General features: G+C 40.9%; 2 protein-coding genes across 2 annotated transcripts; both read left to right on the forward strand.

Annotated features, from left to right (window-relative positions):
* The first annotated feature begins 1,916 nt into the window (after positions 1 to 1,916).
* LOC311110332 (uncharacterized protein) lies at positions 1,917 to 4,886 on the forward strand. Its single transcript, XM_084188877.1, has 3 exons — positions 1,917 to 2,384; positions 2,820 to 2,950; positions 3,149 to 4,886. The coding sequence occupies exons 1-3, from the start codon at positions 2,102 to 2,104 to the stop codon at positions 4,328 to 4,330; spliced, it is 1,596 nt and encodes a 531-aa protein (XP_084045003.1). The 5' UTR covers positions 1,917 to 2,101; the 3' UTR covers positions 4,331 to 4,886.
* A 6,553-nt stretch (positions 4,887 to 11,439) lies between these two features.
* LOC311110321 (uncharacterized protein) lies at positions 11,440 to 24,864 on the forward strand. Its single transcript, XM_084188863.1, has 6 exons — positions 11,440 to 11,930; positions 12,348 to 12,478; positions 12,673 to 12,822; positions 15,338 to 15,502; positions 15,857 to 15,968; positions 22,128 to 24,864. The coding sequence occupies exons 1-6, from the start codon at positions 11,672 to 11,674 to the stop codon at positions 23,177 to 23,179; spliced, it is 1,869 nt and encodes a 622-aa protein (XP_084044989.1). The 5' UTR covers positions 11,440 to 11,671; the 3' UTR covers positions 23,180 to 24,864.
* The last annotated feature ends 1,531 nt before the right edge of the window (positions 24,865 to 26,395 follow it).

Genomic DNA, 26,395 nt, shown 5'->3' on the forward strand with positions numbered 1-26,395 from the left:
AATTGTATTAAGTCATACACAAGTTTTACTGTGATTGAAGTTTCAAATGCATTCTGGCATTACTAAATGTGTAATATGATAGGTATTTTATCATTTTTTAGTAAAAAATAATTGTTTTATTAATAAAATATTTAAATCGGTAATCTTCCTCAAATGCAGGGGATGATGACGCAATCATTGTGAGAGGTAGGAAATCTAATTGAATTGGTCCTCAACTCGCAGCTCAGACACTTCATTCAGGATAAATGGAGTTAGCCTGCCCGGGAGAAGGTTAGTTCTGAAGGATTCGTTGCCATAGAAATGTACCTGGCTAAAAGGTGAGCCACTTTCGTTGTACCGGTTATCCCGAATTGAACTCAGAGTTGACCAAAGTTACCTCACTAACTCCTCAAACCATGTATGTAGTATAGGGCTCAAGGTACGCTTATATTCTCACATGATATAGACTTGTTGTTTGGTGTGCTGGCATGGCCAAAACACTGTCATTGAAATGTAACACTATATTTCCCCTCCAAATTTGTTTTTGTCTATGTTCAATTCATAACCAATATGTCCCCCTCTTTTTATAACACTTTTATAACAGTGGTACCTGTTCCTTTACTTAGGTGATCAAATCTGTAAATAAATGAGAAATCATGTCCTTTTGCTATGTTTACTTTTTATTTGCTTGTTTATCATTTAGAATTAAAATTGGTCTTAGTTTTGTTGGCTTCCTTTGATGTCCTTATGTCCTTGCCACCGATGGGATATAGCCAGCCATTCTTTTCAGATCATTTACGGTAATTTTTCTAAACAAGTCTGCGCTGAGCTTCAAAGGAAATGATCATGAATGGTCATTGCTATCTGGAATCTTTGGGACGTCCCTACCACATTGAAGTTGAACATTAAAATGGGTAGGGGTTAAGGTAAGTGTTGCCATGTTCGCAGTTTTCCTGTAAATTGGGCTACTTTGAAAGCAATGTCGCGGGTGAAAATGTATTGGTTTTTGGGCTACTTCTAAATTGCACCTCGGCCGCCATAGCATTTCTCATATCAAAATATAAATTATTTCACTGTGATCTGCTGCTGCTGACTATCAGGTATTGAGCAGGATGTGAGTGAATGAGTGAGTGAATGGTGGAGAGCCATAGGGGTGTGTGCGTTGAGAGTTCTGGTTGAGAGAGTGCTGCAGCTGTATCGAGGAGACCGAGCAGCACGTGCGCACATCGTGACAACTTTTTACCATTTGTAGGTAGGCTATTTAGATTGGTCATTATAGAGACACCCTTTTTCCATACAACATATTAACGCGCCGGAACTGCTATAACAGCGACAAAGCATTGGAAAACAACTTTAGGTGCACTAGAGCTCTTCAGATAAATTAGCTCAGCGGTGGTTTAAAGTAAACTGCATTCTAATGTCGACTTTTCTTATGGGTAACAGTATCAAGCAAAGAGTTTTACTCATGCTCAGTTCTAGGGTCTGGATCGCTGCGCGAGTGGAAATTTGAAATGAAAGTTATTATGGAACTCCTTCACGTGCTTGTGTTATGGGGGAAAGTCCACACATTTTGCTTCTTAGCCTACCCAGGTCATTAAAAATGATGTTGATATTCCTTCTTAATTTACTCGATAATGTTATTGAAAAAGGGTTTATTGTTGCGCAAATACATTTTGGGCTAGTTTTCAGGCCTTGTGGCAGTTTTCAGGGGTCATTGGGCTTTAAATTATAGCTAGACCTGGCAACCCTGGTTAAGGTTAGGGTGGCCGACGTCCCAAGGATTCCAGATAGCAATGACAAATCATGACTATTTGGTTTGATGTAGCAGTACCGTAGTTCAAAGAGAAGCACGCGTACACTTTTAACTTAGCCACACCCTTTGAGCTATGACGCCACCCAATAACATGCTTTCTCTTCAGTGTAAACGGAAGGTAACAAGGACCAAAAACAATTTCCACTTTAGCGTTTTTATTGCTGTTATTTATACGTGTATTAACACAATGGAACTCAAAATATGACTAAATTAACTGCATAGCATCACATACTTACCCCAGGTAGTATTTTATTCGCATTGGAGACAGGACTTGGTTGATAGATGTTATCTGGGTAACGTTAGCTAACAATGGCTAACTGTATGGTTTTTCACAATCAAATAGCCTCCATCATGGAGGTGCTAGCGAATTCAGCCGTGGCAGAGATCTGTAAACTCGTAGACGACGACTATGCAGTGTTTCGTTTGGAAATAACTCAAAGCCAGAAAGAAAACAGGGCATTGCGGAGGAAACTACAGCTACTGGAACTGAAGGTGGCACGTGAGCGTGCAGAGAGAACATTGCGAGAGCGCGTCCTCGCCAGTCGTCCCGGTAGTGTCAAGATCCTCGACCGTTACAGAGGAATGGCGAGAGGTACATTTTGCAGAAGGCGGAGACTGCGGGGCTTGTCGCCCCGTTCCCGTCAGCGCATGTGTTCAAATGTGTTACTCAGAATTGGGTCTTGGTCAGTTTTTGGATAGTATGCAATACTTCCCCTCATTATTTAGCTACTTAACAATGTTTTATTTATTTTACCAGGCAGGTAAATTAAGAACAAATTCTTCTTGCACAAAGACATCATATTCTAACCAGATTATTGATTTACGGAATGTCCTATTATCATACTCAATTAAAATAATGTGATGCATGGAACATAATCTATCAATCAATAAATGTATATCTAGAAGTTATGAGAAATGTTACTTTACATCCTTGCCAATTGTAGACAGTGTCAATAGTGTACAATATAGTGTTGAGCATTGACAGTAGCTAACCTAACCACCTCTTTCCCCCCAATCACTTTCTTAGTTGAAGGACATCTCACTGGAGGCCACAGGAGCTTTGTGAAGCCAGCAGGACACAACGTGTGGAGAGATGACCAACCCATAGCTATAGATGAGGGGAGTGGAACCTCAACCCAGCATGTTATCGTGATAGAGGTTAGTGTCGTAGTGTAACATAAAAAATTACAGTACATAAAATGTGACCCGTTTATTTCAGAAAGGCTCCCCTCAGCTATTAATTTGCTTACATGTACATCCTTATTTATCTGCATAGGGGAGCTTGTGAGACTTCTCTACGACATTGTTATCCAATTCAACTCAAGTATCGGGAATAACCTCCTCTCTGCTTGTCAGTCTACAGATGCAGAGGCTGCAGGTCCTGGGGTCAAGCAGGAGAGGAATGAAGGAGAGGACCCAAGACACAACAGAGACATCCAGATGGGAGCAGCGGGTGGAGTGGCGCCCCCTGTAGTCACGGAGGACCTTGCCACCGCCACTGCGCCCCAGGCCAGGACCCGACGCAGCAGTGGAACGCTGAACACCGTCCTCACGTCAGAGACAGACACAGAGACTTTAACTGTAGCACAGAGGCTCTTACACACAGGATCTGACCCAGAGAGACTGGGGCTGGGGCCACTGGGCTGTCCTCCTGCTCCTGCTTCAGAGTACTTACCAGAATTTCACCAGAGCCAGAGGATGGTTCATTCCTGTGGAGATGGTGATGCGTTATACACTGGCGTTGATGATCGGTCTTGTTCTTACGCTACAGAGATGGACCCTGGCCACATATCCTTGGGTTTAGAGACACAGACTGATCTGTCTAGAGGGGACTGGAACGGATACAGTAGTAGTGTATACTCTGAAGGGTGCCTAGATAAGAAAGGGGAGGTTATAGTCGTAGATGAAGTGACTGTGAAAGTGGAGGGCGACGCTCCTACATGGAATGCAGATAGTCACATAGGAGATGGACACTCACACAGCAAAGATTTCTTAGATTACAGGGAAAGCTTAGAGACAAATCTAAATGTCGCCACCCACTCCCCTTTACACGTGTTCAGGGATCGCGACCCAGTGTCCACGTCATTGGGGCCTTCCGATTCACATGGCTGCATCCTTTTCGATCAGGTATTGAACTCAAAAGATCAAAGTGCCAAGGCGCAGGGAGGGGGAGCCACATCAGGCAATAATAAAGAGAAACGGTTCCTCTGCACGTTCTGTAACAAAGGCTTCAGCTGCTCCCAGAAGGTGGAGATCCATCAGAGGGTCCACACAGGGGTGAAACCCTTCAGCTGTACCCAGTGTCACATGCGCTTCGCCCAGGCTTGCAACCTGAAGAGGCACCAGATGGTCCACACAGGGGAGAAACCCTACAGCTGCCCCCAGTGTGAGAAGAGGTTTTCCCGCCAGCACCAGCTGAAGACGCACCTGAAGGTCCACACGGGAGAAAGGCCTTTTGTCTGTACGCACTGCGGAAAGAGGTTCTCAGAGAGGAGCTACCTCATGATACACCAGCAGAAAAACCATTCCACTCTATAACATAGAAAGTAACCATTCCACTCGATAGCGTCTGACGTTTAGATCAAACCCTGCATTAAAGACATATGAATGGTAATTGTTTTAAACAGAAAAGACCCATAGATTAATACAAACCCATTAGGCTACAATACCTCTTATTCTCTGGCTGTATACAAAAATCTATATGTCTCCGAATGGGTCCAATAATTGCTAATGAAGTTGAAGTGTGGAGACAGGCTAACAGACATCTCATGGTCTCATTCCCTTTTCTCAGCCATTTTCCATTATGAAACAATAACCTACATTTATCGGGCTCAAAACCCTTTGTTTTTCCTCAGTGGTCTAGTAGAAATATTTTCACCCTCAGTGACATCTTTGACAATTCAGGTCTTCGAACTTTTCAAGACCTCAAAGAATCATATAATCTCCCAGGGACTTCCTTATTTTTTTAGCCTTATGCTCTGCTCGGCTCTCAAAGCCTATGGAATACCCTGGGATTCCCTTATTGCCACCCCACCCATTCCCTAGTTGAGACTCTTTTGAATACTCCCAAATCTGTTGGCCTGGTCTCCACTCTCTACTCCAAACGTAACCTGCGGTCACTTCCATCTGGAACAGAGAACTCCTAGGTTTTGGAGAACAGTTGAACTGGAAGGTGATATAGAACAATGTTTTCTCATCATCAAAAACATCTCACCAGTTAATTCATTTAAAATGTTTTCACAAATGTTTAGATACACCATATCGCCGCTTTCAGATGAAACTCTCTGGCGATAATCTTTGCAACGGTTGCACTCTTGGTTCAGTCGGGACCTATATACATATGTTTTGGGAATGCCCAGTGGTCTCTGGACATACGTTAAATACCTTCTTCACACCTTGATAGAGGTAAATGTACCTACAGTGCCTTCCGAAAGTATTCATGCCCCTTGACTGTTTCCACATTTTGTTGTGTTACAGCCTGAATTCAAAATGGATTACATCTATTTTTTCTCTCACCCATCTACACACAATACCCCATAATGACAAAGTGCAAACATCTTTTTAGAAATGTTAGCAAATTTATTAAAAATGAAATACAGAAATATCTCATTTACATAAGTATTCACACCACTGAGTCAATACTTTGTAGAAGCACCTTTGGCAGCGATTACAGCTGTGAGTCTTTCTGGGTAAGTCTCTAAGAGCTTTCCACACCTGGATTGTGCAACATTTGCCCATTATTCTTTTCAAAATTCTTCAAGCTCTGTCAAATTGGTTGTTGATCATTGCTAGACAACCATTTTCAGGTCTTTCCATAGATTTTCATGTAGATTTAAGTCAAGACTGTAACACGGCCACTCAGGAACATTCACTGTCTTCTTGGTAAGCAAGTCCAGTGTATATTTGCCTTTGTGTTTTAGGTTATTGGCCTGCTGAAAGGTGAATTCATCTCCCAGTGTCTGTTGGAAAGCAGACTGAACCAGGTTTTCAGTTTATTTTTTATCCTGAGAAACTCCCCAGTCCTTAACAACTACAAGAATACCCATAACATGATGCAGCCACCACTATGCTTCAAAATATGGAGAGTGGTACTCAGTAATGTGTTGTATTGGATTTGCCCCAACATAACACTTTGTATTGAGGACAAAAACTGAATTGCTTTGCCACATTTTTTGCAGTATTACTTTAGTGCCTTGTTGCAAACAGGATGCATGTTTTGGAATATTTGTATTCTGTACAGGCTTCCTTCTTTTCCCTCTGTCAATTAGGTTAGTATTGTGGAGTAACTACAATGTTGTTCATCCGTCCTCAGTTTTCTCTTATCACAGCCATTAAACTCTGTAACTGTTTTAAAGTCACCATTGGCCTCATGGTGAAATCCCAGAGTTTCCTTCCTCTCCGGCAACTGAGTTAGGAAGGACACCTATATCTTTATAGTGACTGGGTGTATTGATACACCATCCAAAGTGTAATTAATAACTTAACCATGCTCAAAGGGATATTCAATGTCAGCTTTTTTTTACCCATCTACCAATAGGTGCCCTTCTTTGCAGGTTATTGGAAAACCTCCCTGGATTTTGACGTTGAATCTGTGCTTGAAATTCACTGCTCGACTGAGGGAGCTTACAGATCATTGTATGTGTGGGGTACAGAGATGGGGTAGTCATTCAAAAATCATGTTAAACACCATTATTGCACACAGTTAGACCAGGCAACTTATTATTTGACTTGTTAAGCACATTTTTACTCCTGAAGTTATTTAGGCTTGCCATAACAAAGGGGTGGACTACTTATTGACCCAAGATATTTCAGCTTTTCATTTTTAATTAAGTTGTACAAATTTCAAAAAACATAATTCCACTTTGACATTATGGGGTATTGTGTATAGGCCAGTGACCAAAAATCTGAATGTAATCCATTTTAAATTCAGGCTGTAACAACAAAATGTGGAAAAAGTCAAGGGGTGTGAATACTTTCTGAAGGCTCTGTAATAGTCGACGGAGGTTATTCGAGGATAAATTATTTTTAACAAACCCACTTTTATCAATACATTTAAGTTCGGTCTTGACTTTGGAAATAGCTACCTGCTCTGAAAATAGTTTTTGTTGAGAACGCTCTAATGCAGTTAACAACATTTCCAATTCTGATGTTCTTTAATTGTAATTTATTCAACCCAGATGCAAATGCAGTTGCATTATTTGTAATAAAACCTTTGATGGCATCCCATAGAATCCGGGGGTCATCGACTGAATTTGTATTGATCATTATGAATTCATTTGGTTCAATTTCAAATTGATCACAGAATGTAGGATAACCAGATGGAATTCAGTTAATTCTAACAATATGCTGTTCAGACAATAAAAAAATGTAATATCATATGAATTTGGAGCGTACACATTAATAAAGTACATTTTCTTTCCATTATGGATACATTTAAGGAAAGTGATTCTGCGTTCTTGGTTTTGGTCTTTACCCAAGATGGTGATTTTGAGTTTCTTATGTATCATTATGATTACACCTTCAGTTTTGTTTGGCGCTGATGAAAAAGCAGACAGTTTGTACAACTGGTTCTGCATTCTATATGCGTCCTTATGGCGCAGGTGTGTTTCTAGGAGCATTGCAATATCAATATGGTTTCTTGCTAGGATATCAAGACAGCTGGAACGTTTGATAGGAAAATTTTGCCTTTTCAAATTCCAAGAGAGAATAGCTAGTTATATTAATGATGTAATTGTTATGTTTAATGTTGAAATCCCATGGTTGTGTAACAAAAAGCAGGATCGACAGGGAAACTCACCCATTGGTTGTTCCCCATGGAGAAGACCCTCCCTGTAAACCATGCCCCCCCCCCCCCCCCCCCCTCCTCCTCCTCCCCTCTCCTCCTCCCCTCTCCTCCTCCCCAGCATAAAGCCGAGTAGCAGCCTTACACATGGAGTCTCATAGCAGCATATTTTTTTTGGTCTTAAAACTCAGTAAGTCTCATTTTTGTTTATGAAATATCAAACTGTCAAAACAAACCCAGGGAATAAATAATATAAACAAACCCAGGCAAGACGTCATAATGTGCTCTATCTAAAAGTTCTCAAAGCGGCCGCTGGGCCAGCCACCCTTTGATCAGTCAGTATCAGACGGCTGGTGTTCTCGTTTGCTTGTAGCCTACAGCAAGCATGTAGGCGACTCTACTGTAACCTATTAGCGGTAAACCTCTATAGCAGGATTGAATTATACAATACGTTTGCCATCAAAAGGTTGCAATAGTAAACTCAACATCCAAGAGGAAAACAATTAGCCAGCTAGCAACTCCAGCAAAGTTTGCAAGTAGGTGCATTAACGTTTATTTGTCTGTAGGCTAATCACCCACCTGTAGGCTATGCACATTTTAGATGAGGAACGCTCAACTTCATTCTCTTAAATCAAGGCGGGGTTGAGTATTGATAAATGGTCGCGTGATTTGCTAGTAACAACATTGAGTCACCATCAGTCAATTCTGTAAACGCATATCTGTATCTGTTATTTCTGTACAACTAAGATCCTTCCGCTGGGTGCTGAAATTCATACTTCTAATCACTTTTATCGAATACAACCACTGACTTTTTGCTAATTTGTGTTGCTCAACTCAGCACGAATTCGCTTGTGACAATTGAATCTTTGTTTACGTAGTGTTAGAAATAGCGTAATTCAAATCTGGTATTGGAATAAGAGAAAACATAATCAAGAGATATTCAATCCAAGCTAAATTTATTATATGCAAAATGTATGTATGATAAGTATGATGGTTCGTATACGGGCACACTGAAATACCACGCAGGGCAGACAGAGAACTGATCCATTGTTCTAAGTTCTTCTTCAAATACTCTGACAGAGATAGTTCCCGCTCCCTGCTGGCCAATCAGAGTAGAGACTGAGCATGGTTTAGACTTACTCAGCCTATCCGTTGGCGCACAGGCTGGTCCCAGCCCCTTGGCGCTCCACCGTTGCACACTGTTGCCAGGCATAAGTTGTTATCATCATAACCTACAGAGTCAGCACCTTTTTGCAGTACAAGTCCTTGAGCGCGGTTTAACAAAAAGGCAGTGTTCGTGTATGTGAGACATTTGAGACACAAGTTCTTATCTCCCCCTACTCCCTAACAGCTCCTCACATGAATCACAGCTTATTATGTGAAACAATTTATATCAGTACAGTACAAACCTGTTATGTTTAATGATTAATGCATTCTTTCTAAGCTAGGCATCACATCCAGTTATGAGAAAATAGATCCCCACAGTAGCTAGTACGTCAAGGCCGTTACGTATCCAGTTGAGCAACACAAATGAGGAAAAAGTTGGTGGTTCTATTCAATTAAAGTTGAGCGTTCCTCAGCTATGCACATCTGCAAGCAATGCGTGTGTGGATCTAACTATCTGTTTGCTAAATTAGCTAGCTACCTAGCTAGCTTGCTTCACTTACCAGTAGCAGAGCTGGCTTTCGTGATTATTATCCATAGTGTCCAGCATGCGGACACTGGTCGTGCTGAGGAGTCTAAAATATGTTCCAACTAGCATGTGTTGCACTAGGAAAATATTCTCAATCCCTTGCTGAATAAAAAACGCCCACAATTCCAGTTTTCATTCAGAAACTAAAGCTAGCAACATTAAAGCAACTTTGTAACAGACCCGCTAGTGTTTTCAAATCTGCACTCCTGTGCATCATCAGCTGTCGCACAGACGGACTGACAGCCAGGAGCCATTGTTACAACATGCATTTGTCAGCTAAATTGCACTTTTATTTTGTATCACTCAACTCCAATTTTATAATGAGTCTCGTTTGTAATGAGAGGGATATAGCTAGATATAGGCCTAAGTATTGTTGATGTGTTGCTGTAGTCGTGGATGGATCAGTGGAACAACGTGTGTAATGTCAAAGTGTAAAAAAAATAATAATGACCAAAAATATGACAATGGGAGTGGTATAGCCAATGGCAAGATGCTTCAAAAAGTGTGCTCAAATCCTCAATGTCAATGCAAACAAAATGTTATCGCAACCCAAATACCATATTAAGTTCCACATATAGAATATTGGAGGATATTATAGGAATTCTGGTATTTATATAACATCCCGTATAATAACTATTTTTCGGAGAATACACAGCAATACAGCACTATGTGTACATTCAGAGGGGTAGCTGGTTTCTGTATTACAGTTTTACCAAGTATTGATAGCACTGACAGACTTTTATGGGCTGTTTTGACTGGAACTAACTGTATATGTAAGGTGATTTTGATTTTGTACACGGTCATACCTAGTTATAAACAGTTATAACCATAGGCGAGTACATGAGGAGCTATATCTCTGCAGATGATCTGTCTATCTAGTCAAAATCACAGAAACAGGTACCGCTCCACCTCTAATAATTAGGTATGCTAAGTTGAGAGCCTTTGAGAAGGTCTGTGAGAGTCATGTAATATATAGTCAGTGTTAAGGCGGCCACACACTTCCCAACCGAAACAGTTCAGAACAGTTTGTGCATTTACAGTGATTTCGGAAAGTATTCAGACCCCTGGACTTTTTCCACGTTTTGTTACATTTTGTTAGTTTTGATTTTCACTTGTCAGACCAATAAATAAAGGTCAGGATTAACCCTTTAAAGCCCAATGTTACATATATGTAATATTGTCTTTAAACACCTGGTAAAGTGTCTGTACATGATCAATACATAAAAGGAAACCACTATCTACAAGAAAACATCCCAATAAACCTTTTTTGGCACCCTCTGGTGGCCAATCGTTGTAATTATTCTATCAGAGATTGGCGCTGAAAATCATAAATGGTAATTTAAAAAACGTTAATTCTGCTCCTCCAAATGGCCTCCTACTTTGTCAAAAATGTGAGTTTCTGAAATTCAAAATCAAGCAAAATGCTTATACAATGTCCAGAGACGCCAGAGTACATTTTCTAAGAATAATCTTAATTTTGGGCGAAGTAAAGTTACTTGAAAGTTTGTTACGTATTTTTAACATCGGGGATTAAGTGATGCAAACCAAACCCCACAGAAATGTTATTTGGGGTCTCCTTGAGCATTCCTATCACTCCTGATTTTTTTTTGCAAGGAAAACTGGGTCGGGTATCTAAGGGTTAAGCTGTCCCAGTTTATATGATGTCCCACTTTTTAACAAATTCATTCTATGGACAAACAACAGCAACATATTTTCTGTTTTATTCAAATAAATTCGGTTTTTCTCAAGTAAAATTGTATCAAATGACTACCGAAATGCATCCGGATTAAATTCACATAGTTGATTTTTGCAGATGCATCATGGTTTTGTAACTCAATTTGCTACCATGGTTAAAACTGGGCTATGTTCAGTACTTTGATGGATAATTCAATTGAACGGAAACGGTGTTGTACTGAATGAGTTGGCGAACACTGTCAGAGCATGGCCACTGCCCTTTAAAAACAGTACCTCGCTCATTGCTTCAAGCCATACCTTGACACATCCACCAAACGGGAGCAAAAGTACCTCAAAGTCTGTTCAAGAACGTTTTGGGGAAACGTGTTGTTCAGCACAAACCCTTCCGCAACGTAGTAAACGTGCAAGCGAACTGAACGCACCTCTGGTTTCATGAGCATCACCAGCACATACCCTTTTCATTTAGCCACACCCTTTGAACTATGACGCCTACATCCATGTAAACGGAAGTAAACAACGACCAAGAACAATTTCCACGTTAGCGTTTTTATTTAGACCTTTATTAACACCATGGAACTCAAAATATGACTAATTTAACTGCACAGCATCATATACTTACCCCACGTAGTCTTTAATTTGCGTTGGAGACAGGACTTGGCAGATATATGTTATCTAGGTAATGCTAGCTAACTGCTAACGTCAGCTAACAATGGCTAACTGTATGGTTTTTCACACTCAAATAGCCTCCATCATGGAGGTGCTAGCGAATGCCGCCGTGGCAGAGATCTGTAAACTCGTAGACGACGATTATGCAGTGTTTCGTTTGGAAATTTCTCAAAGCCAGAAAGAAAACAGGGCATTGCGGAGGAAACTACAGCTACTGGAACTGAAGGTGACACGAGATCGCGTCCTCACCAATCGTACCAGTAGTGTCAAGATCCTCGACCGGTACAGAGGAATGGCAAGAGGTACATTTTGCAGAAGGCGCGGCGTGTCGCCGTTCATATATAACTCAGTGCCTGTCGCCCCGTTCCCCTCTGCACATGTGTTAACCACATATGGTTAACTAGAATTGGGTCATGGTCAGTTTTTGGATAGTATGCAATAATTCCCCTGATTACTTAGCTATCTTGCACTGACACAATATCATATTCTAACCAGATTCATGTTTACTGCATTTCCTATTATTTACTAATTGAATACAATATGATGCATGGATTATACTCAATCGATCTATAAATAGTATATCAATAAGTTATGCAAAGTGTTACTTTACATCCTTGCCAATTCTATACAGTGTCAAAACTGTCAATGGTGTACAATATATAGTTGAGCATTGACAGTCCCTAACCTAACCACCTCTTTTCCCCCAATCACTCTCTCAGGTGAAGGACATCTCACTGGAGGCAACAAGAGCTTTCTGAAGCCAGCGGGACACAATACATGGAGCGATGACCAACCAATCACTGTTGATGAGGGGAGTGGAACCTCAACCCAGCACATTATCGTGATAGAGGTTAGTGTAGTAGTGTTAGATAAAAATTACATCAAATGTACATCCAATGTGGCCTGTTTATTTCAGAATGGCTCCCCTCAGCTATTCATGAACACCCTTATTTATCTGCCATAGGGGAGCTTGTGAGACTTCCCTACAACAATGTTATCCAATTCAACTCATGTACTGGTAATAATCTCTTCTCTTCTTGTCAGTCTGCAGGTCCTGGGGTCAAGCTGGAGAGGTTTGAAGGAGAGGAGGACCTACGCCACAGCAAAGACATCCAGACTGGAGTGCCCCCTGTAGCTATGGAGGACCCCACCACCGCCCCAGCGCAGCCCAGGACTCAACGCAGCATCACGGAGGTCAGTGGAACGCCGAACGCCGTCCTCAAGTCACAGAAAGACACCAAGACATTAATTGTAACACACAGACTCTTACATACAGGATCTGACCACAGATCAGACTCAGAGAGGCTGGGGCTGGGGAGACTGGGCTGTCCTCCTGCTCCCGGCTCAGAGTATTTACCGGTATTTCACCAGAGCCAGAGGACGGTTCATTCCTGTGAGGATGGTGATGGTGACGCGTTAGACACTGGCGGTGATGATCCGTCTTGTTCTTACGCTACAGTGATGGACCTTGGCAACATGCCCTTGAGTTTAGAGACTCAGACTGATCTGTCTAGAGGGGACTGGAACCAGTACAGTAGTAGTGTATACTCTGAAGGGTGCCAAGATAAGAAAGGGGAGGTTATAGTGGTAGATGAGGTGACTGTGAAAGTGGAGGGTGATGCTCCTCCCACATGGAATGCAGATAGTCACCTAGGAGACGGACATTCACAGGGCAGAGATTTCTTAGATTACAGGGAAAGCTTAGCGACACATCCAAATGTCGCCACCCTCTCCCCTTTACACATGCTCAGGGATCGCGACGCAGTGTCCACGTCAATGGGGCCTTCCGATTCACACGGCTGCGTCCTTTTCGATCAGGTATTGAACTCAAACGACAGGGCTAGAGCCCAGGCTCAGGGAGGGGGAGCCACATCAGGCAATAGTAAAGAGAAACGGTTCCTCTGCATGTTCTGTAACAAAAGCTTCAGCTGCCCCAAAAAGGTGGAGATCCACCAGAGGGTCCACACAGGGGTGAAACCCTTCAGCTGTACCCAGTGTCATATGCGCTTTGCCCAGGCTGGCGACCTGAAAAAGCACCAGAGGGTCCACACAGGGGAGAAACCCTACAGCTGTACCCAGTGTGAGAAGAGGTTCTCCCGCCAGGACCACCTGAAGATGCACCTGAAGGTCCACACGGGAGAGAGGCCGTTCGCCTGTACGCACTGCGGGAAGAGGTTCTCAGAGAGGAGATACCTCAGGATACACCAGCAGAAAAAACATTCCACTCTATAACATAGTAATTAACCATTCCACTCGATAGCTTCCGACATTTACATTAAACCCTGCATGAAAGATAAAGTAGAGTTTTCATTGTCAGTAGAGAAGATCCACAGATGCATTTGGAATAATGAGAGTAACAAATTTCAGTGTTGAATATTCCTGTGTAGAATATTGCATCCAGACATATTGTGTGATATATAAGCATATATAAGCCTAAAAGGTCTGTTACATATTGTGTTTGTACTGTGTATGTTATATTATGTTTTCATATGGTTTATTTAACACTTGTTTATGTTTAATAAACACAAAAAAGACTTTAATTAACCAGATTTCCATCCAACCTTTTTATGCGAGTAAAGTACATGTTGGATAAAAAATGTCACGACAGGCCTGATGGAAACAGAAAATTTTTCGGTAAACTTTCCAAATGTCGACAAAACAAAATACGCTAGACAAGTTGGGATCTTTTTGTGACTGATACAATTAATTATGCGAGAAATGTCGGTGGAAACATTTTTATGTTGTGTGGTCCTCGACAAGTCGGGAAAGCATGCAGTTTATTAGGCTACAGATGAAATAAATAATGATGAACTTCACAGGGTGGTGAATGTGCACAGTGATGAGCTTGATGCTCCTTTCCAATAAATAGAGGGTCTTATTCTGGTGACATGATAATTGATGCTTGGGTGCCGTTTGACAAATAATCTCGCTCTTTTGTCCATAATAATCTCAAAATGTACGCTATACATGCGCTCTAGCCAACAGTGCACAGATAGAGCTGTTGGCTAGAGCGCAATGCCAATACCAGAGTGGGCACTGCCAATACCAGAGTGGGCACTGCCAATACCAGAGTGGGCACACTTGCTAATTTTTTGTTGTTGAGAAAAACCTCAATAGAGTTGAAAATGTGATGGAAACCCATTTAACTTAGTAGATTTAACTGTATAAGGTATGTTTATGTACACTACGTCATCACACACAGGCTTTTATCCCCAACAAGTCAATTTGATGGAAACACGTCTCTGGTGGGAAAATGCGCATATTGTTTTTATGTGAATTTGAGAATATTTGCATGAAAATGTGTCACCAATTAGATGGAAACCTAGCTACAGAGACTCTCTTTAATATCGCATCTGATCTCACCTTATTCTGCATACATCCAACAGCGCTTTATAACCAATATACATTTACTAAATATACCTACGCATGCCCACACACTAAAAAACACCTACTGTACACGTCAAAATCGTTTAGTCAGGTGTGTCTGATGACTTTTGACTTATCATAGCTGACTTGTTTTTACCCACAACATATTTATGTCCACCATGATGGGTTTAACAGCAATGAAGTCATTCTGTAACTACAGTATAGGACTCAAACATAGTGGGGATGGGTAAACACTCCATGTTGAAAGTGTGTTTATTATCTGTGTGTGTACGTACCTGAGGGAGTGTATGTCTGTGTAATCTGCATCACCTCTCTCTTCCAGGAGGAGGAGGGTCCAGAGGTGCTGCTGGTGAAGGAGGAGGGGTGTGAGGAGGGTCTGGGGAACCCTGAGGGGACCATGGTCATAGATGACAACCATACTACACCTCCTCCTGAACCCACAGTGGAACCAGCTGAGCAGCACACAACCACACACAGTCTCACTAAGGTGAGCCCACTGTAAACTACTGTCTGAATGGGATTAGGTCAGGGCCCGTATCCACAAAGCCTCTCAGAGTAGGAGTGCTGATCTAGGATCAGTTTTGCCCTTTAGATAATAATGAATAAGACTATATAGACAGGTGGGGACCTGATCCTCGATCAGCACTTTTACTATTTGACGCTTTGTGGATACGGGCCCAGGTTTTGACCAGTTTTAAAGAGTGTCAAGTAATCAAATTATCTAACATGATTGCATAGTACTCATAGCAATTCCTCATTGCCCAATCAGAATATGCTCCATAGCAGGGTGCTCATATCAGATTTCTTGATCCAACATCCTCTCATTCCGTATCTCTTACAGTCAGTAGACATGGAGGATGGGAAGTCTGATCTGCTGTTAGTCAAAGAGGAGACGATTGAAGACGGACCAGAGAGCATGGACCTTCTGAGTGGATTAAAGATGGGGGAGCAAGGTAAGGGAGACATACATGGGTCTTTTTATAAATAAAAGGGGCCAATGTGTGACATTGGGATCAACATTTCTAAATGGTTTGAAACAAAATAAAAGTGATTTTCATGCAGTTCCACGTGTGTACTTAGATGAATGTATGCAAATTGTCCCTTAACTCCACCTATACAACAACATAGGACTATACATATTTTAAGCAGGGTTCATGCAGACATTGGAAAGTCAAATTCAAGGATTTTCAGGGACATTTTCAAGCACTTAATTGTAAAATTATTTCTTACATTCTGATGCAGGCACACATAATAAAGCCATGAATAGCTGTAGCATTAATCTCACCATTTGAATCTCACCATCGCTGTTTTTATAATGAGAAAGCGACCAAATACCAGGTTCCTTTTGTAATGGAAGGATTTGTATGGAAAGCCAAGTTGAAGCCAGCCTTAGATGTTGTCATCCTCATAATAACCGCACGTGGTTTACTGTAACAGAGTAGTGCAACACCCTTCAATTGAAGTGGTGGGAAACAAACGAAAGTGGCCACATCTCTCACAAAAATGGATCAAAAATGAAATCAGGGATAATTATAAGGGAGCAGGAGAACTTATAAATTGGCTACAATAATTACAAGGACTTTTCAAGCACCAAATGGAGGAAATGTCAAATTTTCAAGGTAGGCCAATTCCAATATTTAAATTTCTGAGTTTCAAGTTCAAGTAGGCTACTTTAAGCCCCTTGTATTGTTTAAAATTGCAGCTGTAATATGGAAACCAAAATGTATTAGTCATGTTATTTCATTACCAGATCATATTGTGATGAAGTCCACTAGGCTATGTAAATTGTCATTATATTCAGAATAATTAATAGGAATAGCATTGGGTGTTGCGCAATAGTCTATCCTACACAATTGCGCACAGTAGACTGTGTCCAATCCGAGACAAAAACATATGAAAACATGAAAATTTCCTTGATGCTTTCTCTGTTAAATCTAACGAGACCTTGCTTTAAATCAAGCAGAAAACAACAGATGGTCAACATCAATTTGGTAGGGATATTGGATCCAACTTGGATCCAGGCACAACTGTCTTCACAGGCGTAACGAATGAGACACCAAAATATGCTGGACATTCTTCGCGAACACCTTTTTTCAAGCACTTGGGCTGTTGTTGCATCGCGTGTGCTATCACAGTAGCTGTTCCTCACTTGACTGTCATTCAGAAAATTCCTACCTGGATCAGATGGTGTGAAAATATCACAGTGTAATTAAACAGCTCGACACCAAATGTGCATCCAACAAGTATTTTGCATAATTATTGAAGAACCACGTTAATGACAGTATCGATTTAGGTTTTAAGTATCAAGGTAAGGTGACTCATTGGGTTGGAAGCATTCGATTTTGCAATCGCATACATTTTGGGGGATTTGTGTGCCCATGAAAACGGTTTTTACCCCGTAATATACACTGAGTTTACAAAACATTAGGAACACCTTCCTAATATTGAGTTGCACCCCCTTTTGCCCTCAGAACAGCCTCAATTCAACAGGGCATGGACTCTACAAGATGTCGAAAGCATTCCACAGGGATGCTGGCCCACGTTGACTCCAATGCTTCCCACAGTTGTGTCAAGTTGGCTGGATGTCCTTTGGGTGGTGGACCATTGTTGATACACATGGGAAACTGTTGAGCGTGAAAAACCCAGCAGCGTTGCAGTTCTTGACACACTCAAACCGGTGTGCGTGGCTAGGGCTGTTAAGGTGACCGTATTACCAGCACACCGGCAGTCACGAGTCATGACCACAGTCAAATTCCACGTGACTGTTTAGTCACGGTAACTAGGCTTTTCCAAAACTGCACTCTGTCGCTGATGGTCATTAGTAAGCTCAGCAAAAAACGTCCTCTCACTGTCAACTGCGTTTATTTTCAGCAAACTTAACATGTGTAAGTATTTGTATGAACATAACAAGATTCAACAACTGAAACATAAACTGAACAAGTTCCACAGACATGTGACTAACAGAAATTGAATAATGTGTCCCTGAACAAAGGGGGGGTCAAAATCAAAAGTAACAGTCAATATCTTGTGTGGCCACCAGCTGCATTAAGTACTGCAGTGCATCTCCTCCTCATGGACTGCACCATATTTTACAGTTCTTGCTGTGAGATGTTACCCCACTCTTCCACCAAGGCACCTGCAAGTTCCCAGACATTTCTGGGGGGAATGGCCCTAGCCCTCACCCTCCGATCCAACAGGTCCCAGACGTGCTCAATGGGATTGAGATTCGGGCTCTTTGCTGGCCATGGCAGAACACTGACATTCCTGACTTGCAGGAAATCACGCACAGAACGAGCAGTATGGCTGGTGACATTGTCATGCTGGAGGGTCATGTCAGGATGAGCCTGCAGGAAGGGTACCACATCACCTCCAAATCGATCCCGCTCCAGAGTACAGGCCTTGGTGTAACGCTCATTCCTTCGATGATAAACGCGAATCCGACCATCACCCCTGGTGAGACAAAACCGCGACTCATCAGTGAAGAGCACTTTTCGCCAGTCCTGTCTGGTCCAGCGACGGTGGGTGTGTGCCCATAGGCGACATTGTTGCCGGTGATGTCTGGTGAGGACCTGCAAGCCCTCAGTCCAGCCTCTCTCAGCCTATTGTGGACAGTCTGAGCACTGATGGATCCTGGTGTAACTCGGGCAGTTGTTGTTGCCATCCTATACCTGTCCCGCTGGTGTTGTTACACGTGGTTTGCCACTGCGAGGACGATCAGCTGTCCGTCCTGTCTCCCTGTAGCGCTGTCTTAGGCTTCTCACAGTATGGACATTGCAATTTATTGCCCTGGCCACATCTGCAGTCCTCATGCCTCCTTGCAGCATGCCTAAGGCACATTCACGCAGATGTGCAGGTACCCTGGGCATCTTTCTTTTGGTGTTTTTCAGAGTCAGTAGAAAGGCCTCTTTAGTGTGCTAAGTTTTCATAACTGTGACCTTAATTGCCTACCGTCTGTAAGCTGTTAGTGTCTTAACGACCGTTCCACAGGTGCATGTTCATTAATTGTTTGGTTCATTGAACAAGCATGGAAAACAGTGTTTAAGCCCTTTACAATGAAGATCTGTGAAGTTATTTGGATTTTTACTAATTATCTTTGAAAGACAGGGTCTGACAATAGAGTGCTGAGTTTAGCATACCAAACTTGCTAACTGCCAGTCGCTAATGGCCTAGTACTCAGCACTCTATTGTCACTCTAATCCAGGGGTCTCCAACCCTGTTCCTGGAGAACTACAGTCCTGTAGGTTTTCGCTCCAACCTCAGTTTTAACTAACCTGGTTCAGTTTATCAACCAGCTAATTATTAGAATCAGGTGTGTAGATTGAGGTTGGAGTGAAAACCTACAGGACAGTAACTCTCCAGGAACAGGGTTGGAGAGGGTTGATTTGATTTGATTTGAGAGCCCTGTTCTAATCACTCTGAGGAGGATGCCATCAGCTTTCTATAGGCTAGGCCTACTATATTTATTTGTCAACTTTCCTAATATTAAGCACATTGCTTTGCTTTACAACGGGAGTAGCCTACCTGGCTGGCATGAAAATGAACTGCATACGATATGTATTTTTTCCCCCTGCCTCTGTTCCAACAGGTGCATGATAATGGTCCATTCTAAATCAAAACTAATTTCACACATATATTATTTAGTATATGTAAAGACAAGATTACATTGAGAATAGTCTGATGGGTGGCAATATTATAACTTGTGAATGATGCCCAGCGTGTGCAGTCTATGGCAAGAAACAGCGCATGCCTTTTTTTTGGCTACTTTTTCAAATCATAGTCGCACACATCATATAGCCTGGCCTATATGTTTTGATAAGGTTTGTATCACAATTAAAGTGGCCAAATAACTCCAAATGTAGCCTGTAGTCCTAGGATCCATGGAACATGGTTAGAGAGCACATAGCCTACAGAGCCTAGTGAAACATGTGTTCTCATAAATCCAGTCATTGCGTTTGAAAACCCGAGTTTTGACTGGCCACTATTTAAAAGAGGATCCCAGCTTTCTTGTGTTGCTATATTTATTGCTAAATTCTTACAATTAAGCACATTAATCCGCTTTTCACCATAAAAATGCATTCCAGGCATCATCGCATTTGCAGACTTCTGTAAGATAGCCTACTATTTATTATGTGATGAGTAGATTGGATTGTCGTAATTTAGGCTAACAATATGACTCAATCACTGTTCGCAAAAAAATACTGTTCAATGCATGGCTGAGCGCGTATAGCGTAGAGTAGGACTAGACTATAGGCTATATCAGATACGTTTCTTTCTTTGCATGGGAAAAATGTGGCCTTTTATAAACGTATTTCATGCAATTCTACTACACTTTATATTACTGGAGACATTAGCAGAATCTTTTTAATACGACAAATTACAGGGTAGCCTATTCTGCTGACAATGACAAACAGATCAATAAAAACCACGTCGTCCATATAATATGCCTACGAGAAGGGGAGAGACAAAAAGAGAATAGAACATCCATCTAAACTGGAGGAGGACATTATTATCCAAAAACAAACGTTTAAGTAGCACTGATCCAACAATGATAAATAGTGAATATGCACAGTGCTCACTTTTTTCCGATGATATCCGCTGGTGCCAATAAGATATACTGTCTATACTGTTGTTCGCTCAATTAAGTTGAGTATTTTGATAACTAAAAGACAGATTAGTATTTTCATTGTCTTCTCTTTACCGCAATAACCATTTGCTTTCCAAATGATGTTTTCCCGCGATTGTATTTTGAAATATTGAGACATGCCTGGCTTGGCCTCTACTTTCACAGACAGTTGCAACTCAACAATAATCTGCCCAAATTGCGCTCGCTGCCTTTCCTTCCAACTGTAGTCAAAGCGATTTAAAACAATCCACAAGTCATTAAAAAAAAAGAAGCTAATGATCCTCTGTGGCCAAATCATGCTTTAGAAGCAATTTTGAATGATTTTATTTATTTCTGTATAAACAGTAGGCTCATTAGGCAATATAAATTTGGCAATTGAATTACATTTACTTTAGGTAAAGTTTAGCTTCCCCTAGCCTTATGGACGTGCAGCCTATATTTGCATATTAAAAACGTACCGCACGTAACCTCCATTCGCTATTGGAGTGCAGGCTACGGATTACGTTTTTTTTGTGGGCCATTCTAAATCAAAAATAATTCCACACATATGTTGTTAGTAGGCTATATGTAAAGACCAGATTAAATTAAGAATAGTCTGATGGGTGAAAATATTATCAAGTGCTTGTCAAATTGTGAATGAGAGACTGATGAAGTGTGTGCAACCTGCTCAAGAAACAGAGCAGAGCTCATGCCTTTCATGTGACTTTTTTCAAATCATCATTAGTCGCATCATGCAGCTAGAATGTATTAAAAATCAAAACGTATAGCCTAATGTTTGTATCACAACTAAAGTTGCATAAATATATTTAAATTAAAGTGGATTTAACAAGTAACATCAATAAGGGATCATAGCTCTTTCACCTGGATTCACCTGGTCAGTCTGTCAAGGAAAGAGCAGTGTTCCTAATGTTTTATACACTCAGTGTAAGGAGACACAAAATGTTACGTAGTTACACTTCATTTCTGAGATCTCTGTACAAAAAACTGTCCGAAAGCTAGATCCAGGATTCAAGTTTAATGTATAATTGAACTGATTAATGCTTAATATATGATATAACAACAACGTACACAGCCATAAATGCAAGGACAGAAAAGCAGTGTTTTATGTCACACGATTTTGGACAAATCTATCAAGATACCCACCATGAGAAAGGGTTAAATGTGAATTCTATTGAATATAGCCATGTTCCCCCCTTATATTTTAATGTAATGACATGAAAAAAAGTTGTCCAGCATAGGAAATCCTCACTGGTACCCTAGTTTTATAGAAAGACCCACATATAGCCTACATACAGTAATAGATCTTCAATGGGAATAGTGATGCGCCTGGCTATTGTTTTTTCTTCAATGAAATCAATGCAACTTATGTTTACATACAACAACACATTATAATGTATGAACTTGACCAGGTGATTGACAAAAAAAAAAGAATCCATATGTAGAATGTTCTCTGCCATGTTCGTAAAGTCTATTTTCTAACCTCTTCCAGCAGGTGGTTGGCTGGAGGCTAACAGAGGAGACTGGGCGGCCATCTTGGATTCCCAGAACCAGACGGGTGCAGCCAAGGGCCCAGGGAACAACATCACCGAGCAGGCCTGGACCAGAGGTGACATGGTGGAGGTCAGGGGATGGGACAGCGTCCTCAACTCTGGGCTGGGGAACAACACTGTTAACCACAACAAGAAACAGACAGTCGAACACAAAACAACATCTGAACTTCGTCTCCATGACAACAGACTGGCTGAGACCAGGACGAGGCATAGATTTGGTCTGCGGGGTCGGGGAGGTGTCCGTATGCAGCTTGAGGGAACAGACACAGACTTGACTAGCGATGCTCCGTCCTGCTCCTATAGTTGTGATTCAGAGAGACTGATGGCGCCTCAGGTTAACCCCCAAACAAGTGCTTCCTTCAGCCTGCCTTCTATAGGATCTATCAACTGGAACATGGACCCTGCGACAACACAGACACTCCCTGGCCTTCGTCCTCCTCACACTGTCCTAGTGTTAAACCAGACCTCAGACAATGCCAATGCCTCAACACTAAATGGCTACACAAGCCCATTGACAAATGACAGTAGTAGAGACAGAATCAGTAAAGGTGGCAGCGCCAAAGAGAAGCGCTTCCTGTGTTCGTTTTGTGGGAAAGCCTTCAGTTTTCCCAAACAAGTGGAGATCCACCAGAGGATACACACGGGGGAGAAACAATTCGGCTGCCACCTGTGCCGGGCCAGTTTCTCCCACTCCTTCAGCCTGAAGAGGCACTTGAGAGTCCACACAGGGGTGAAACCCTTCAGCTGTACCCAGTGTCACATGCGCTTCGCCCAGGCTGGTCACCTGAAGAGGCACCAGAGGGTCCACACAGGAGAGAAACCCTACAGCTGTACGCAGTGTGAGAAGAGGTTCTCCCGCCAGGACCAGCTGAAGATGCACCTGAAGGTCCACACGGGAGAGAGACCATTCGCCAGTACGCACTGCGGGAAGAGGTTATCAGAGAGGAGCTACCTCAGGATGCACCAGCAGAAAAAACATTCCACTCTTTAACATAAAAAGTAACCATTCACCTGGATAGTTTCTGACATTAAGATCAAACCTTGCATTAAAGACAAATATACATTTTCATTGTTGTCAGCAGAAAATACTCACAGATACACAGATTTCAGTGTTGAATATTCCTGGGTAGAATATTTTATCCAGACACTGTGTGACATACAGTATATAAGTCTAAAAAGTCTGTTACATATCGTGAACTTGGAACTATAAGGTTCTGTCTGCAAAAAGATGATTCTGAGATAATTGGCTTTACATTTCCGAACCTTCATTGGTTTGAATGGTGTCAGCAATTTTATATTTATATTTTTTTAACTAAACAACATGAATTGGGTTATTAAGAGTACTATATAGGTAGAGAACATTGAACAGAACAAGGCTATGTCAATAACTCAATTTAGAAAAGAATGCAGATAGAACCTTATAGTCCCAAGCCTTTGATATTGTGTTTGTACCAGGGGCAAATCTGGTGTTTTTAGATAGAATGCAAGCTATATTAGATCAAATCCAGACAGGAACTATTATTTAGGGCAGGTGACCCAAATTACACATTCGATAAGATTGACAGACGTAGTAATAAAAAATGAATATTTAGGGAGCCTCCAAAGAAGCTGAAAAATCTCTACAAATAATGTACAGGACACTTGGAGATTACTACTCCCAACTACCAAAGACTATTACTTTTTTTTTTCAAAGTAAGAAAAGCAAATCAAGAATTGACAACATTTATATTTCCAAAAATGCACTCAACAATTTACTGGATTAAAAAAGTAATGATATAGTGATGTCGGATCGTTGTCCGGTATCATGCTTAATTACATCAACAGAAAATACACTTAGCGACAGAATCTGTAGAATGAACAGAGTGCATCTTCTGGACCCGAAATGTATTAAATACATAAACAAAAAAATAAAAACCTTTACCATTACAAATGTAGAAATAGAGGACAGAGCTATCTTAGAAAAAGCCCATACAAATCTTTACAAGGTAAACAAGAACATTTAATTTCTGAATTTAAGCAGGAATACGATCTTTTATTTTTGAAGAGAGCCAACAACTACAGGTAAAAATCAAATAAAGCATACTACTTAATGGCAAATAAATCTGGTAAATATCTCGCAGCTCTCACTCACAAAACGAATAAATGCTAAACCAGTTATAATTTTAATAGATAAAGATACAAATACGGTAATTAGAAACAACAATGTGATTAATGACAATTTTAAAAGCTTCTGTGAAAATGTATATAAATCAGAATTAATCAACAGTAGCCTTCTTAGACTCAACAACCCTGAAGCAATTATCAACAGGCAAAAAACAATCACTAAAAACAGCGATGGCTTTCCCATAGAATTCTATTTATCATTTTGGGGCAAAGTACTGCCCCTATTTACACAAATGACAACACACGTCACTCAATTCAGTACCTCCTAATGCCATGTATCAAACTGTTATTTCAGTTATATTAAAACCAGGAAAATCTGGAGAGTCCCCTGCTGATTGTAGACCCATAAGTTTAATAAATTGTGACAATACAATAATAGCAAAGCATATAAGCAATAGAATGACAAATGTCTTACCAGACTTGATACATATCAATCAAACAGGATTGATTAAAAATAGACACAAACAAATACACAGACATGTTTCAGTTTAATACAATATGCAAAAAACAAGATAAAGATTTGTCAATAATGGCTGTTGATGCCGAAAAGACTTTAGACCGTCTTGAATGGCCTTTTCTATTCAAAACTTTGGAAACTTTCAACTTTCCAGCTGAAATAATATATCTAATAAAAACATTTCTGGGATTTTGTTATTTCAGCTCATGAAACATGGGACCAACACTTTACATGTTGTGTTTACATTTTTGTTCTGTATACATGCAATTTAAAGTTACATATCATGACATTTCGATTTGAAATCTTTTGGACATCAGAGCAACCTTGAGGGAATCTTATTTGAGTCAGAAAAATATGTTCATATGAGGTAAGACATTCAAAACCTTGCAGAGAGCATATCCAACTGACAACCAACCTCTTAGAAATAAATATAAACTATTGGAACCAAGACTTAAAAATAACTGATGTTGGCACAAGATGGAGGGAATGTTGGAGCATAAGTAACAAAATTACAGTTAACGAAAATGTACGCTTAATCCAGTATAAACAAAACTTTACAAGAGACAAAATTCACAAATTCTACAGCACAACAGCAGAGTCATGTCTTAAGTGTAAAACTAACAATGACTCAATATTCCATGCTTTTAATCCGTCTGTCTGCATATTTCAAGACATGGCATATGGGGGTGTAGTGAGATACACAATGGGCTGGACGATTCTCTTCTCATCTTGAAAAATCATTTACTAAAAACCTGGAAATCAATCCGCCATCATTACACAATGGAACAATCAAGTGATGTATTATTGAAATATTGAAATAACATGGGCGACCGAGAAAAACAAATTGGTACAATTTAAGGCCATGTGGCAAACAATAATGCAGGCACTAGGGATGGGGGTGTGAGCATGTACAGTTGAAGTCAGAAGTTTACATACACTTAGGTTGGAGTCATTAAAACTCGTTTTTCAACCACTCCACACATTTCTTGTTAACAAACTATAGTTTTGGCAAGTCGGTTAGGACGTCTACTTGGTGCATGACAAGTAATTTTTCCAACAATTGTTTACAGACAGATGATTTCACTTATTATTCACTGTATCACAATTCCAGTGGGTCAGAAGTTTACATACACTAAGTTGACGGTGCCTTTAAACAGCTTGGAAATTCCAGAAAATGATGTCATGGCTTTAGAAGCTTCTGATAGGCTAATTGACATCATTTGAGACAATTGGAGGTGTACCTGTGGATGTGTTTCAAACTCAGTGCCTCATTGCTTGACATCATGGGAAAATCAAAATATGCCAAGACCTCAGAAAAATAATTGTGGACCTCCACATGTCTGGTTCATCCTTGGGAGCAATTTCCAAACGCCTGAAGGTACCACGTTCATCTGTACAAACAATAGTACGCAAGTATAAACACCATGGGACCATGCGGCCGTCATACCGCTCAGGAAGGAGACGCGTTCTGTCTCCTAGAGATTAACGTACTTTGGTGCGAAAAGTGCAAATCAATCCCAGAACAACAGCAAAGGACCTTGTGAAGATGCTGGAGGAAACAGGTACAAAAGTATCTATATCCACAGT

The sequence above is a fragment of the Coregonus lavaretus genome (assembly GCF_964263955.1).
Source record: "Coregonus lavaretus genome assembly, contig: SUPER_35_unloc_3, whole genome shotgun sequence".
Classification (NCBI taxonomy): Eukaryota; Metazoa; Chordata; class Actinopteri; order Salmoniformes; family Salmonidae; genus Coregonus; species Coregonus lavaretus.